The 17,672-nt window shown below is 37.7% G+C and overlaps 1 protein-coding gene across 3 annotated transcripts in view; it reads right to left on the bottom strand.

The window, feature by feature from the left end:
* Nucleotides 1-17,672, bottom strand: part of LOC114667472 (paramyosin-like) — a 91,798-nt gene that overhangs the window by 12,833 nt on the left and 61,293 nt on the right. For all 3 annotated transcript variants that reach the window (XM_028822780.2, XM_051920872.1, XM_051920873.1), the window contains 7 exons: nt 17,327-17,369; nt 11,101-11,218; nt 9,610-9,651; nt 7,732-7,863; nt 6,842-6,915; nt 3,557-3,608; nt 2,802-2,898 (listed from right to left, as the gene is read on the bottom strand). In XM_028822780.2, coding sequence (XP_028678613.2) covers nt 2,802-2,898; nt 3,557-3,608; nt 6,842-6,915; nt 7,732-7,863; nt 9,610-9,651; nt 11,101-11,218; nt 17,327-17,369 — 558 coding nt within the window. The remainder of the gene's footprint in view (nt 1-2,801; nt 2,899-3,556; nt 3,609-6,841; nt 6,916-7,731; nt 7,864-9,609; nt 9,652-11,100; nt 11,219-17,326; nt 17,370-17,672) is intronic.

Raw genomic sequence — 17,672 nt, 5'->3', positions numbered from 1 at the left:
CATATTCTGTGTGAGAGGTGTTTCTGGGTGATGCTGAACAGAACAAGAAAATACTGAAATGGAATATCCTTATGGAAGAGACAGCAGGCACAGAAGAGGTGGAAGAAGGCCATGCAGCACAAGAATGTTAAGAATACCTCTGCTCAGTACATAGGCTACTGGATATAACGGATGCAGTGGTATGATGCGTAGTCTGTACTTAGTACATATAAGTCAACTTGGCAGCCTCTGCTCATAGTTCATATTGGTAACATCTGCTGGAATTTATATCTGCATGAAGTTAACAGGCTCCCTGCACCATGCACTACAGCAGCAAAAGAAGAGCCTTTAAAGCAAAAATTAAAATGCCTATTCTATAACAGCAGCACAGTGTCAACTTTAATGGAATTATTTACAATAACAGACTGATATGATTTGATTCTTTACATTTGATCTCTGAACCTTTTCATTTTTGACACAATGGCAGGTACATTTTGCACTGGATGTTCCATTTGTGAATTTCCCCTTGGGATTAATAAAGTATCTATCTATCTATCTAATAGCTTTTCTTTGTTTCCTGTTCCTGTTAGTCAGCTCTGCCTCGCTGAACAGCTCACCCCATCCTCTCCAGTAATACTAGTTTATGACAGTAGTTATTAAAAAAAAAAAGTTTGATTTTTCAATATGTTATGATATTCTCTTGATTACTATTTCAAAAGCTCATGAAATATATTTTGTAAATGACATTATAAAAGTCAGTTGTAGGATGGCTCCTTTTAAAGACTAACATTTTTATGACTGCACTGTGGCACTGCTATTGACTGCTCTGTTTTACTGAGATCATACTTTGTGTAGAGTCTCTTAATTCCTGTGGGAAATTTCTTTCAGTTTTGATGCATTTTTCAGTGAGTGAGAAGGGTTTCACCATGGCAGAACAGGCCAAGGCTAAGTCAAGGCTGAAGACCTTCAGTACTGTGAATGAGCCACACTTGCAGCTGCAGGACTGGGTATTCAGTGGAGGAGCATAGGAGGCTCTGTTGTGAAGTACATGCTTTACATGAGCTGCATGTGCCAAAACTGCAACAGGCAGGGGCACAAATATGAGGTGGAGTTTGCAGATGCAGTGCTCCCCTGGGGTACTAAGTTGTAGATGACCTAGTAGATGGCAGTGCTGCCTGGAGTTCTGATTGAAGAGACAGTCAAGCCAGGGAAGATATGCCAGACTACTAGAAGGCAAACTGTCTCAGAAAGGAGCACATGGGATTGTGCTTGAAATAAAGCTGGCTCTATGGGAACTGCCTTGGAAACTTTTTACTTATGAATGTAGAAACTTCATGTGCATGGAGAGAGCAGAGTTGGGAAGAAATTGAAGACTTAACAGGGGTAAGTGAGGAGGGAAGAAGTGTGGACAGGACCACAGGCAGGAAGTGAGACAAGAAATGTTTTTGGGATGATATAGTGAAGAGTTAGTGGGAAAGCCACTCCGGCCAAATAGAGAAGGGTCTTACTGCCATTTAGGTAGGGCAGGGGAGGCTGGATGTTATTGTTTTACAATCGCTTATTTGTACAATGTGTTTCCCTTTGAGTTTATGCTCCTCTATTCTTATTCATGAACAAAATGAGTAGATACTTAAACTGATTCACTCAGGAGCATTGCTCCTTCCATATTTACACAGATTAAACCAATCTTTTCCAGGAATGAACCATGACCTCCAATTTTCAGGTGGTGATTTTCATCATAGTTGTACCACACTCATCTTCTAGGTCAAGAATACATTATTAAAAGCAAAGGCTAGAATTGCATATCTCAGATAATGAAGCCAGACACTTTCCAAGCCTTGGATACACCTTGGTATCTTTTCAATAAAATGTTTGAACAGAATAGTGCACAGTCACACAATAATTACTCCTGAAATAGAACACTATATAGTCCTAGAGGTGCATACAGTAATCCCTCGCTACTTCGCGGTTCACTGTTCGCGGATTCACAACTGCGGATTTTATATGTAAGCATATCTAAATATATAACGCGGATTTCTGCGGACAATGGGTCTTTTTTACTTCTGGTACTTGCTTCCTCAGTTGGTTTGCCCAGTTGATTTCATACAAGAGATGCTATTGGCAGATGGCTGAGAAGCTACCCAATCAGAGCACGCAGTTAAGTTCCTGTGTGCTGCTAATTGGCTCAGCGACGGAGTGCTGCATTAACCAGGAAGTCTCATCTCACTCATTCAGTATTAACGTGCTACTGCTTCAGGGGCTGTGGCAACAGAAGATGCAAATGATTGCAGAAAAGGTAAAAGTTTTGGATATGTTGAAGGAAGGGAACAGCTACACCGCTGCAGGACACCATTACAGCATCAATGAGCCAACGATTATTTTTATTTAAAAAGGAGGAAAAGCATACAAGATCTACAGCTGCAGTGTCCTTTAACCAGGGCGCAAAACGAGTTGCAAGTGGACGTGATAAGGCAGTAGTCTGGATGGAATCTGCTTTAGGAATCTTTGCAACAAGGTCGACGACGTCATGACCGCCTACAAGCTGCTACGTGTACTTCGCTATACAGTAAGTGTAAACTTATCTACCGATTTCATATTGCTTAGCAGTTGTCCCTGTTATTAATAGAGTAAAGGGTGGGTTGTAAACAATACAGGGAGGGTTTAAAAACGTCCAAATACACATTAAATAATTAAATAAATATGGTGTCCCTACTTCGCGGAAATTCAGTTATCGCGGTCGGCCTTGGAACCTATCTCCCGCGATAAGTGAGGGATTACTGTACTCCCGCAGCACCTCCTACAAAATACACAAGGGTACATACCTTCCACCTGAGAACTTATCTTTTCCAAGTCATGGTAGGGAGGACATGTGCTTGATTCTAAAACTCCTTTGGTCTGCTGAGTTTCCAACACCACTCTCTGAAAAATAATTTTTTTTCTCGTGATGGAAATAATTTCATCATTTTTCTCTATAAACTCCCAAGTATATAAGTGGGATTTCCATTGTAATAAATAAATGTACACTTTTTATTTAAATAAGATGGAAAGGTAGATGTTGCTTTTTTTTTCTTGAACATAATTATAGAGTCCTTTGCCCATGAAACATAAATGGAAACAAAATATTTAGTTTTAAAGAGGACCCTTCATAAGACAAAGATACCTCTTATAGGTAATAGAAAGACCACCCACCTCTGATAAATGGTCCTATGACAAGGAGTGGGATAACTGTGTACAGTCAGGCCCTACCAATATCAACTGATTGAGCGCTATAGAACGGGCTAGTTTCAGAAATGCCTTGCAGAAAGACGGTCTATGTTCCAATTACCAGCAGCAGGGGTAACCAAAAAGCAGTACTTGGATGTAAAGGTACTTAGGTACAGTATTTATTCAATTATTTACCAATTCAGTATAAGTTTCAAATGTTCGCAGTTAATAGAAAACTATTATGAATACAGTTAAAACACCCCCCAGTTTATGCTCAGAAAGTGCACCAGCCTGGAGTTGTACCAGCATCCTGTAAGGTCATAATCCTCTTTTCTCGTATTGTCAGGCTGCTCAAAGGCAAGTTAAACAATACCTTATCCATTGCAGCCTTCTGTTTTTCTTTAATTTCTTCCAAAGTTTGATCCCTTAAATCAGAAAAAATACAAAACGAATCCTTTAGATTTAGTATTTGCACAACATAGTAACATGTGTAAGTAATGGCAATCAAAACTACTTGATTTTCTAATTACCAGCTAGTTTTCAAACAATTCTTTATGTATTGGGGTAAGATTTCTTTACGGCACATCTCAAAATGATATTGCATACAGAAATAAGTTAAAATATTTACCATGAATCTCGAAATATCCACTTAAATTTAGTTTATTACTGAACTTTGCTATTCTCCAATTAAGAAAAATGGTATCTGACTCACAGCAACATCATTTAAACTGAGGGTAAAGCCAACAATGTAAAATGTTTAACACAGACAACAAATATACAAAAAAAAAATGAAGGGAACACTTAAATCATCACAGTCCAACACCAAGTCAGTTAAGCTTCTAGGATATCAATCTATCCAGTTAGGAAGCATAAGCGATCGTGAATCAACTTCAACCTGCTTTGGTGCAAATGAAAGTGACACCAAAGAGGCAACAGCAAGACAACCTCCAAGAAGAGAATGGTTTTGCAGGTGGCAGCCAGAGTCAATTGCTCTCTCCTTATCCTTCCTTAGTGATTCTTCTCTAGTTTTGCATTTATCCTGTGTCCTTGTCACTTCTTGTAGCATGAGGCGGTACCTGCAGTCAAATCAGTTTGCACAGGTAGTTCACAATGGCACATCCATACGTGCTGTCACATGAAAGTTTGCAGAGTCTCCCAGCAGTTTTATGAGCATGGAGAAGATACCAGGAGACAGGCTGAGGAGAGCCAGACAGGGCAACAGTCCAGCAGCAGGACTGGTATCTGCTTATTTGTGCCAGAAGGAACAGGAAGAACACTGCCAGAGCCCTACAAAATGACCGCCAGCTGGCTACTGAATGTACGTTTCTAACCAAAGTGTCAGAAACAGACTCCATGAGGGGTCAACGTCCTCTAGTGGGACTTGTGCTCACAGCCCATCACTTGTGCAGCTTGAATGCAGTTCACCAGAGAATACTACAATTGGCATCTCCACTATTTGTGCCCCATTCTCTTCACAGATGAGAGCAGGTTAACACTGAGGACATGTTCCATACTGTATGTGAAAGAGTCTGGAGACACTGTGGTGAACTTTATGCAGCCTGCAACATAATCCAGCATGACCAGTTTGGCAGTGGTCAGTGATAGTCTGGGGAGACAGACCCTTGGAGGTTCGCATGGAACTCCACATGCTAGGCAATGGTACCCTGACTGCTGTCAGGTGCCAGGATGAAATTTTCAGGGCCACTGTCAGACTTTACGCTGATGCAGTGTGCGCTGGGTTCCTCTAGCATAGAACAATGCCTGGTGTCATGTGAGTGTGTATATGTAGGCAGTTCCTGGATGATGAAGGCACAGATACCATTGACTGCCCGCACATTCCCCAGATCTGAATCCAATTAACAACCTCCTGGACGTTATGTATTGGTGCATCTAACATTGCGAAGTAGTGCCACAGACTGTCCAGGAGTTTATTGATGGTCTGAGAGGAGATCCCCCAGGCCACCATCACTTACCAGGAGCATGCCCAGACACTGTTGGGAGTGTATACAGGCATGTGGGCGCCATACACACTAGCGAGTCACATTATGAGCTGCTGTGATAAAATTCATGCAAGGTGTATCAGTTTGTGATTTCAGTTTTTGACTTGTGTGATATTAATTCCAGCCCTTAATGGGTTGGTGATTTTGGTTTCCATTGACCATTGTTACATCATTTTGTTCTCAACAAATTACACAATATTACTCAGTAAAGATTTTCCAGTTGAATATTTCCTTCAATGAGATCTATTATGTGATTTAAGCTTTCCCTTAATTTTCTGTTTTTGTAACAGCTGATCAGCTAAAAGTTGATAATAAGGCGAGTTCCCAAATTTAGCATGCCTGAAAATTCAGTGTTTGAGCGTGTGTAAATAAATTAATGAAAAAAGTGAACAGACACACATACACACCAGAGGAAAAAGCAAGATATGAAACTGAACCGAAATGCAGCTAAAACACAAAAGACTATCTGCATATAATACTTCAAAGCATCTTTAGTAATCTCTAGCACTCCAACTTAGACGAAGATAGTTTCAAACTCTATTATGAAGGCAGATAATCCCAGTGCTGCATATTTTAATGTAAATTTAGTTTAACTTGAATTGATACTGCAACAGATTAAGATGGTTTCATTCTGCGTTAAGCAGTTGCCTGTCAGCTACAGTAGCAAAGACTCGAATCACATCCTATATTAACAACTATCAATTTACATTTAAATAAACCTCAAGACCTACATTTTTTCCATTTTTCCTGTATGGCTAGTGGTTACTAAATGCTGAATTACATTTTATTTCATTGTCTTTTTTATATACATATGCAGTGATGCTACTGTAAAAACCTTTCCTATTCTAAATTCGCTGCCCCAATCCATAGTTTAATTAGGTATCAACTAGCACGTGAGAAGTCCTTCCTAATTCTTCAGTCCTAATGCATGTAACATGTTCTAGTTATGGGGAATGTAGTCTGTCCCAAAACCAAAGCTAATTTCATAGTCAGCCACCAAGCCTTACCAAAGTATCATTAACTTTAACCAAACAAAATGTGTTCAATATTGTCAGTAGATACACACTTTAAAAATTATAAAACATTTTGAAGTTATGGTAATTTAACAAATATTTTTTGCACAATACACAACCTCTATTATATAAGCTAATTTAGCTTCAGTAGAGTAAATGTCCTCAGTAAACTGCCACTGGTAACAAAACACAACTAGTTACACGTGAACATAAAAAATAATTTTGTAGATTATAAAGTGAATATTTTTTCACTATGTGAAAGAATACCTAATTAAGATTGTTTGGCAAATTTCTGAGAAGCATCAGTTTAATTTAAAAATGCAGCTTCAGAAAGCAAGATTTAAACATGTACACAAGAGTTCTGAGATCTGATATGACACCCAGACTCCTGAGCCAGACACTTGCAAACACTGCCACTTTGAATAGGCAGTATACTGTATTTATGTTTTCTGCAATCCACACTAGGCGCAAAACAAGCTACAAAATAGAAGTTACAGAATTTTCATAAATTACAATAAGCCAAGTAAAAGGATTATTATATACCAAAATTATTACGGTCTATAATAACCAATATCTATTCAGTTATTAATCATGACATCTTAAGATCTGAATGGTGGGTACCATTGTGGAGACAATTTCACTTACCTCTGTGCTAGCTGCTGCCGGCAAATATTTAGCTCTTGCTTAATCTTCATCATCTTACTGTTGCATTCTGAAAACTAATGCAAATTTTGTATTTCATTAATGTTTTCCTTTCAGACGGCCAAAAGAAGGGAAATGTCTTTATGGCATTATGCTGTTTTTAACATCTTTTAGTAAAGATAATTTAGAACATAAAAACTAGACATTTGACACATGAGATGAGTCCATTCTGTCCATCAGGCTCGTTTACTTAGCTAATACTGTAGCTAAGCTGTTCCAATTACTCCTCCAGATTCATCTTAAAGGTTGTCTGCTTCAACTACATGCCTCACAATGTTGTTCCAGATTCCCATAACTTCCGGGCTTCAGTTTCTAAATGCACTTCCCCTTAATTTCCATTGGTGTCCTCAAGTATGTGATTCACCCTCAAGCTGAAAGAATTTTGGTGGATCTACTTTATCAATGCCTTTAAAAATTTTAAATGCCTGGACTAGATCCCCATGGAGTCTCCTCTGCTCGAGACTAAACAGGTTTAATTCTCTGAGTGTCACAGTATGACATGTCCTTATGTTCTGAAATTGTCCTGGTTGCCCTCCTCTGCGCAGCTTCAAGTGCTGCTATGTATTTCTTATAGCGTGGTGACCAGGACTGCAAACAACACTTCAGCTGCAGTCTCACTAGTGCTTTATGTAGTTTGAGTATAATGTCCCTTGATTTATATTCAACAGTTTTTAAGATATAATGTAACACTTAGTCGATAAAAATGTAAGATATTCTACCCCAGTATCAGTATATTACATTGATCTTTATTGTATTCCATGTAAATATTACAGAAGTGAAATATTATTTATGAGAAAATACTATATATTATGAAAATTATTGAACTGTCTCACCTGTTCACGGATCAGTTCAAGCTCTTGCTGCTGTTCTTCAAATTCTGAATCTCGTACTTTCAGCATATCCCAGACCTTTTGTAATTCTTTTCGCACCTGGAACAGCTCACTGTCAACCTCATCCAAAGAGGCCTGTTAAAGAAGAGGTTTTGGGGAAGACATACAATGGAGACTTGATAACAACCCTAATCCTAAGGCATAATTTGCAGCAGCCCTGGAGGTCATTGCACAGTAAGAAACCAGCAAGTCATGCCAGGATATGTAGTCCAGCAGAGCAGCCCTGCTGGGGTCACTGGGTGCTGTAAGGAGACAAGCTCCCCCTATATGGACTTCCATGCAACCCGGAAGTACTTTCATCGGGCAGTTGCCCTGGCACCAAAAGTACTCCCGGGTCAGTAGTAAAAGAGTCTGCACTCCCTTATTGAAGCGAGTCGGAGCTGGGAGGTAGTGGAGCAAAGCTTTAGTGGAGGAGAGCAGTGCAGTAGGGAGAAAAAGAGAGCAATTGTGAGAGAGACCCGTATTTGCTTGTGCTTATGTCACATTTGGAAATAGTTAAAATAAAAACCTTTGATTATTTGAACCCAGTACCATACAAGTGTGTTCGTTTTAGGGTTTGGGGCTCACTTACATCCTGGGTTTATCACAATACATTATCAAGTTAAGTCAACTTGGTACCTGCTTTGTGCCTGGTGCTACTGGTATCAACTCCACGCCCTCTTAAACCATGAATTGGAATAAAAGGTTAGTTGATGGACGGACTGAGAAAAAAAAATACACAAATCTGTGCACTTTGTGCAAGGCCCTTTACCAAGGAGCAATCTAGTACAGCGGTGTTAACAGTCCGGGCAGTTCTGTTTCGACACAATTCTGGATTTATTAATGAACTCTAGTAATATGAGAATGAGACAAAAGCATTCAATATCAGTACAGCAAGCATACTCTACAATATTATCTATCAACTTTCAAAACCTTTCTTTAAATGCACATACAGCAGGGAGATAAGGTCGAATGCAGAAGATACAAAATTTTCTTAAACACATATAATGACAGAGGAGCTTTATTTAACTTAAATATTTCAAGAGAGGCCATGCAAGTGTTAGTATCTGGTCCACTGCTCTTTAAAACCAAACAAGATGGTGTAATTTCCACATGCCATAGAATCAATTTAATGTAGAGGAGTTAAAAATTTAAACAAATAGGAAGTAAAAGAAACATATGAAATAAGTCCTGGTAGTCTTATCACTGTCTAGAATCAAGGGCAAAGGAATCCAAAACAGGTTTAATAGAAATGGCATAATACTGGGCAACATCTGGAATACTGTGACCCATTTTGGATCTGAATACAGGGGCATAAAAGCATTAGATAAAGTCAGAAAAGGGAAACTGAACTACAAAAAGACTATAGGGGAAGATTGAAGGAGAGAGAGTTTTAAGTCTGAGAAAATGGACATTAATAGGCTTCACAATAACTAATGTTAAAACTATGATTGGAATAAATATGGTTGATCATGTCTGTTGCCTGAATCTGGGAATGCAAGGGTTTGCTGTAGTAAAGAAACAATGTAAATTATGATAACGCAAGAAACAGTACATAATGTATGCTATAATTCCTACCTTAGACACATTTTTTCATTTTTTATTCATATCAGACATTGCAAATTTAAAAATAAGCAATATAATATGAACTATATCATAAATAGTAATAAAACTTCATTACAAGCACATATATGGTTTAAGGCTCAGGGTTCACATCCTGTAATTGTATTTCTTTTGCAGAACATCTTGAGATTCTTATGTCAGCGGAGACCACAAAATGAAAGAGTTTATTTATTTTATAAGAGATAAAAAACAGTTTTATAATACTATTAATAAACTTACATTCAAATCTCCTGACTTCTTTAACTTTAACTCTTCTAGCTCCTGAAAAATAAATCATTCAATAAAAGTACAATTTAGTGCTGCAAGTAAATTTTAGATTTTGCAAATGGCAGTTTTTAAGTTGTATACGCAAATGATTGCTCATATTTTGCCTCAATGGTATACCTTTGACTCCATACAATCATGTATAATAAGTAAAAAAAAAATGTATATGGTACACCCTACAGTTTGATTTACTTTGAATTTTAGTTTTTGAAAAAATTTGCCCTGAACAGTTCAGGGGCAGCTGGGCGACAGCCAACTTGGCGACATCCTTTACCAGTTAGGTAATAGTTAGGTTCAAAGAGATTTTTAAATGATATTTAAATGACAAAAGTAAAGTTCGTTCATCAATTATATAAATTTATTTTCAACGTTGTCATTTAAATATAATTTAAAAATCAGAGTTGTATTTTGCCAAGTTGCTTTTTCGCTGAATTGTCTTTCTCAGAGTTGTCTATTTGTCGGGTTGTCTTTTCGCCGAGTTGACGGTTACCCGGTTGCCACCGAACCGCCCTGAACAACATTTGAAAAGATGTTTACATTATTTAAAAAAACAACTCCTGGAAGCATTTTAATTGGATAGGATAGTAGTTTGTGAAGAAGAACAGAACAAGGTCATTCAAATGCAGAAGCTTTTGTTCTTTTTCAGATTGTTGTGTAGCAGGCATGTTTTTAGAATTTGCCAAAGTAAACTATAAATATTAAATAATAAAAAAAGGACCCTTCTCAAAAACTACTAGTTACATCTTACTACATAAATTATGCACTGACATAGTTTTAGTGTGTATGTTTTTCCTGCATTTATAGCATTCTTCTCTTGGGTTGTCATTTTTGTGAATTTGGACACTTTTCACTATGAATAATCTAAAGCAAATCCTATAACCCTACAACATAAAAATAAAATGTAAAAAAAAATGTAATTCAAATTGTAAAAATTACTGTCTCTCTGTGGTCTGAAAGAACCTACTCTAGGCATATTTTCTTTAATTTAAACTATAGCAACTTATTTCTTCTGAAAGCATTATATAAGTGATGAAAAAAATCTAGTCCAGAAAACTAAAAGCATTTGTGCAACTTGTAATTTTTTTTGATGTGTTAATTGCACTGATGCATTTTTTTGTCATTAATTACATAGAGTTTGAATTTTTGCATGTTATCTGTTCTTTTTTTCTTTAAAGGGTCATTTTAAATGCACATGTTTTGATATAGTGATAATACAAGATACATGTCTTTTAAAAAACCTGTGGAGAGTAAAAATGTGATGAACTTATTAATTAGATGATAGTTAAGTTATCTCTGAAAATGAAATTGAATATTGGTATGCAGTTAAGTCTGTTTTTGACAAACATACTGACAAATTAAATAAATTACCAAATCCACATTAAAATTACATTTTTATACTGTTTATCTTTAAAAATAATTAGGTTACAAACAATTACATTTACCAACCTCTCGTAAGGACTGGATTTCATCCTGCTGTGTCTTCTGGACTGCACTAGCCTCTGCTAGCTTTAAATTAAGGGTATTGATTTCAGCCGTCATCTCCTCTGTAGCTGGAACTTGCTTACTAGAAAATCAAGAGCAGAGAAGGTGCATTATTAATTGTTGTTCTTGCTTGCAGCATATTGATAATGCTAACTGAAAGGGTTAATTAAAAATCAACTATAATTCACAGAACCATAATGAAAAAATGATAACCTTGTGCAGGGGGAAATGGTTTGACCTACCAGATCCTAGTTAAGAAAATGAGGTCCATAATAATGGACAAAATTGACATACATTTTTCCTGCTTTGGACATGCTGAAAAGAGTCTCGCTCCTGGTCAGCGGTCTGTATGGATGTTTTTCTGTTTTCAACTGTGTCTCTTAGACTATTATTCACTTATACGGCACGGATTGCTTTCTTCCTAACTTCAACCAAGGCATCTATATCTAAGAATTCCTCGCCAACAGGGAGTTAACTATGAATGCAGAAAAAGGGGCAAGGATCTCTTGTGAGGTAGGACTCATCATGTAGTGATATCAGTGAATTCAATGGCAATATGTTTAGGTTAGGTTTCTTTATTTAGTCATGTTTACACAGGAAAACATGAAATTTGCCTTCTCAGTTGCATCTAATAACAGGTAACAGACAGAATGAAATAAAACAGACAAATAGAAATAAGAAAGGTTAAGGTAAGGCAGTTAGATAAAACATATTTATACCAAAAAAAAAAGGTAACAGGATATATATCAAAACCTTAAACATTATCTCTGATATTTCTTATTGAAAAGTCGTTTGGCACTAGGAAGAAAAAGGAGTTTCTGGAGCGATTTGTGTGGGTTTTCAAAGCAACTATCCTTCCTGATTTACTGAAGTTTAGTTCTACATATAATGGATGTCTGTCATCAGTTGAGATGATTTCCAGTTTCTTTAGCATTGCCCTCTGACACACACTAGTCAAATCATCTACATCAGCCCCAATAACTTTAGCTGCATACTTCGTAATCTGCTGTCAAGGCTGAAATCTTAGGCAAACATAAAAGAGCTTTTCTACCTTTTAATAAGAATTCTCATCCAAAAGTGCTTCTGATTTGCATTTCAAAATAAAAATTGAATGTATTTTAATCACAATATGCCAAACTATAATTAATATACATGCATTCACTGAGGATAGGGCCTTCTTTTGCTGTCAAAACAGCCTCACTTCTTCCTGGCATGGATTCCACAACATGCTGGAAATATTCCTTTGAGATTCTGGTCCATGTTGATATGATTGTACCATGCAGTTGCTGTAAATTTGCCAGCTGCACATTCATTCAACTAATTTCCTGAACTACCACATCACAAAGGTGTTCTACTGGATTCAGATCCTGTGACTGGGAAGGCCACTGAAGGACACCAAACTCTAGTGTTCAAAGTGGTGTCAGAACATGACAATATTTTGCTTTGTGACATGGTGCATTATCATGCTGGAAGTAGCCATTAGAAGATGTGTCAGTTGTGGATGCACAAGGTCAGCAACAATAATCAAATAGGCGATGGCATTCAAGAGATGATTGATTGCAATTAATGGGACCAAAATGTGAAAAGACACCATTTCCCATACTACTGCACCACTAGCACCAGCCTGGACTGTTGACACAAGGCAGGTTGAGTGCATGGATTCTTGTTGTTGTTGCCAAATTCTGAGAGAGAAATGGAGATTTATCAGACCACGTTACATTTTTCCAGTTGTCCACTGCTCAGTTTTGGTGAACTTGTGCTCACTGCAGCCTCCGCTTTCTGTTCTTGGCTGACAAGAGTGGAATCCAGCATGGTCTTCTATTGTTGTAGCTGATCGAATTCAAGTTTAGGCACGTTGTGCATTCTGACATACTTTTATGATTACCATAGTTGTACTGAGTTACTGTAGCCTTTGTCAGCTCAAACCAGTTTGGCCATTCTCCTCTGAAGTCTCTCATTGATAAAGTGTTTCCATCCTCAGAATTGCAGCTCACTGGATATCTTGTTTATCGCACCATTCTGAGTAAACTCTAGAGACTGATGTGTAAAAATTCCAAGAGATAAGCAGTCACAGAACTACACAAACCAGCCCTGTCTGGCACCAACAACCATGCCACAGTCAAAATCACTGAGATCACATTTTTTTTTGTCTCATCTGGTGTTTGATGTGAACATTAACAGAAGTTCCTGACCTGTATCTGCATGATTTTTTTGACTTCTGTGAGAATCAACTGCCTTTTCATTTCAGTTATTTTTCCCCTTTAACAATCATTGGACATTAGTGTACCCTGAAGCCCCAACTCTTTTAACTCTTTTTCATTTCCTTTGTCTGTTTTTATAATAGAGTTTAACAAAAAGCTTGCATTTTTTTGCCATCAGTGCAGAAGTGCAATAGGCAATTATAGGTTGTTGTTTTTTTTTTTTTTGCAGCTACTTGTATTTTGTTTCATCTTTCATTTTTGAAATACTTTAGTGATTAGTGTTCTAAAACAAATTTCTTAAGCTATCACTCTTCCTCCTTTCTACATATACTGTAAATATAAGCAACTTCTCAAAGGTGTACTTTACATTTGTTTCAATCACTATTTTATAATGGAAAATAAATAAAGTTCTTTAAGATCTTCCAGCTATTTAAAGGTCACGCAAATTGGGTCTAATGGTGGCACAGAGTTTACAACTGCTGCCTCATGGCTGGTTCAAATCCTGTGCTCATTTCCTTTCTGTGTACATTTACATTTACATCATTTAGCAGACGCTCTTATCCAGAGCGACTTACAACAGTGCTTAGTAGTCTACGACTGTTCTTCAGTCTTTAAGGCTAGGATTAAATCTACTGTCATTAAACAAGTTACCGCTGACCAAGTTGTATACAAAACCCTGCTAGAAGAAAATAGTAAGTTAGTACAAAATTTTTTTTTTTTTTGAAAAGAAAGGGTAGAGAAAAAAGTATGGAGACTTTAGTCCAAGTGCTGTTGAAAGAAGTGTGTCTTCAGGCGACGTTTGAAGACAGTGAGGGTCTCCGCTGTTCGTACAGCAAGAGGAAGTTCGTTCCACCACTGAGGAGCCAACACTGCAAAGAGTCTTGATGCATGTCGTCCTCTTCTTTTAAGTAAGGGTGGTTCGAGACGTGCAGTGCTTGATGTTCTGAGACAGCGAGAAGTGACACGCTGCTTGACTAGTGCTGATATGTAAGGTGGTGCAGCTCCAGTTTTGGCCTTAAAGGCAAGGGTTAGGGTTTTGAACCTGATGCGGGCAGCCACAGGGAGCCAGTGCAGGTTCCGCAGCAGAGGTGTAGTGTGCGAGAATTTGGGAATATCAAAAACGAGTCTTGCAGCTGCATTCTGGATCAGTTGAAGTGGTCGTGTTGCCTTTAGTGAAAGTCCAGACAGCAGAGAGTTGCAGTAGTCCAGCTTAGAGATGACCAAGGTCTGGACGAGAAGCTGAGTAGCCTCTGTAGTGAGAAAGGGGCGGATTCTCCTAATGTTGTAAAGGAGATATCTGCAGGACCTGGAGAGGTTGCTGATGTGTGGAGAGAAAGACAATTCTTCGTCTAGAGTGACACCAAGACTTCTTGCCGTTTTTGAGGGGACGATAACCGAGTTGTCAAGAGAGATTGCAAGGTCAAGATTCGGAGATGAGTTGCCTCTGATATACAAGAGTTCAGTCTTGCTGGGATTCAACTTGAGGTGGTGGGAAGTCATCCAAGAGGAGATATCAGCAAGGCAGTTTGAGATGCGGGTTGAGACCTGCTGGTCATCGGGTGGAAAGGAGAGAATGAGTTGACTGTCATCCGCATAGCACTGGTAAGAGAATCCATGTCCAGCTATTACCTTCCCAAGAGAACCTGTGTATAAGGAGAAGAGAAGGGGTCCTAGGACAGAGCCCTGAGGAACACCAGTGGTCAGTCTTCGTGGAGCTGACTGGGAGCCTTGCCAGGCAACCTGGAATGTCCGGTCAGCAAGGTAAGAAGCAAACCATTGCCAGACAATGCTTGAGATCCCAAGACTAGTGAGAGTTTCCAGAAGTATCTGATGGTTGACCGTGTCAAAGGCTGCAGATAGGTCCAGAAGTATGAGGACTGAGGACAGGTTGGTAGATCTGGCTGTGTGAAGGGTTTCAGAGACAGCAAGAAGTGCAGTCTCGGTAGAATGAGCTGCTTTGAATCCAGACTGGTGAGGGTCAAAAAGGGCGTTATTAGATAAAAACAAGTTAAGTTGGTTATAAACTGCTTGTTCCAGTACTTTAGAAAGAAAAGAGAGCAGGGATACTGGTCTGTAGTGGTTAATATCTGAGCAGTCCAGAGTAGGTTTCTTAAGAATTGGTGTGACAACAGCAGACTTAAAGGCAGTGGGAACATGGCCAGTCGTTAGGGAGTAAAGTTTACATATGCTCCCGGTGTGGTTTTTCCTCTTGATACTTTGTTTTTTTCCTCCCACATCTCAAATATGTGCATATTAAATCAAAAGATGATCATATATTTGCTGAGAGCGTGACAGATGTGGTGAGCATAAGTGGGCCCTCTGATGAACTAGCATCCCATCTAGATTTGCTTTCTACCCTCTGCTCCTGGGATAGGCTTTGGCCCCAGAAAGGTCTGAAGTGGATGAAGCATGCTGTTATGTATTATGGCACAAAATCATTAATTGTATTCTTTGAAAGCATAACCTGGTTCCAAGCAAAGCATTGTGCAATTTGTTGTATGAAATATTTAATTCACTCGTAACAGAAGACAAGATAATTGGAACACTAGTACAAGGCTAAAAATAATGAATACCGTTTTTTATTTTTCTCAGTCTCTCTCTCTAGAACCAATGCAGTTGAGGTACTGATCCCTTCCACTATTCTACATTATTCAATGTTTCTTAACATTTCTTTTGCTGATTAGAGAATAGATGCTTTATATAGTTGTGTAGGTAGGGGGTGCACCGAGTGCTGACTGATACTAAGGACATTCGGACAAGCACCATGAATACCCCTACACCCTTTTCCAAACCCATCTTAATCCTCAACACTGTTATGGAGAGCTGAAGAAAGTCTGGACAGCATTGGATGCTAAGCAAGAAATAACAGTGGATGGGACACACTTCCATGCAGAACATAATCTTGTATTGGTGTTTCACCTAATGTGTGCCCAAGACAAACCATGCAGACACAATGAGAAAGTGCAAAGTCCGCACAATGACCCAGTGTAGGACTTGAACCATGATGCCTATAGTGGTGAACAGGAATGCAACAGTTTACATTACAGGTAAAATTTTGGTATGACTTCTACTAAGTGTAAATATGACTTTTTATAAGTATGCCTTTAACATTTTATTAAGTAAGACTTGTATCACGTATGACTTAGGGTTGCTTTTCTTTCTTTACTCATTAAAAAGTCAAATAAAATGAACCATTTACTATGCATATAGAGAATAAGGTCAATGCTAACCAATGTACATAGTACATGTAATAGGTTGTTTCATTTTTATGAATAGGCTGTAATGATCGGGTAGTGTCTGATATTCGCTGATTTACTTATTTGTGGGAGGTCCTGGACCTTAACCCCAGCAAAGAGCGAGAGATGACTGTGTATGCAGAATAATAATTAGCAGCACTATGTCAGGGATATAAAAAAAAAAAAACTGTTTATTCTTTCATTCCAAGCAGCTAACGTAGTTCACAAGGACTTAATGTATGTTTTAGGAATTAACATTTTTTCCCAAAAATGTTCTATCAAAACTACGTATCAGATCAAACAATCCATTATATTCAATAAAAATTGCATTACACTTTATCATTTTCTAAAAAATAAAAATGACTTGCAATACTGAAACTTAATGTTTCATACCATGTCCACAATAGCATATCTGTATTAAGATGTGAATATGCAGTATTTTATATTTTACTTTCTGGAAGCATAATAAAATCTGTTTGTGGTCTTTGGTATTCTATAATTCAAATGGATTACTTTGCCAATATCTCTTAAGGAATTAGAACAATCACCATTTCTGTCTTTCATGCATTTTTGTTAATGAGTTCACATATAAGACTTGCTCCTGCACAATTATTTAACTGGGATATTAAAATCATTCCTCCATAAGTACATCATTAATATTCTAAGCATTTCTGTATTCCTACATGTGGTGTCATGATAACTGCATTACACATTCTAAGAAAATTAAAAGCTGAGTCGTTTTACTTTTGGTACCTTATTGCTTCCACATTCTTGGAATTGGGTGGCTCATTCATTCCTGAAACAAAAAATGAACAAAATGAATAACTAATAATACAAGTGTACATTAAAAAAAAAAAAAAAAAAAGAGTATAGTATAAAATTTTAGAAGCAAAGAAGAAAGAAAAACAGCAAGTGCTAATTTCATGAAACACTTGCATTGTTGTTACATACAGTTAGGTCCATAAATATTTGGACAGAGACAACATTTTTCTAATTTTGGTTCTGTACATTACCACAATGAATTTTAAATGAAACAACTCAGATGAAGTGCAGACTTTCAGCTTTAATTCAGTGGGGTGAAAAAAACGATTGCATAAAA

Source organism: Erpetoichthys calabaricus, chromosome 17 (genome assembly GCF_900747795.2).
Source record: "Erpetoichthys calabaricus chromosome 17, fErpCal1.3, whole genome shotgun sequence".
Taxonomy (NCBI): domain Eukaryota; kingdom Metazoa; phylum Chordata; class Cladistia; order Polypteriformes; family Polypteridae; genus Erpetoichthys; species Erpetoichthys calabaricus.
Note: the sequence above shows the minus strand (reverse complement) of the source record. Positions and strands in the feature narration are given on the sequence as shown.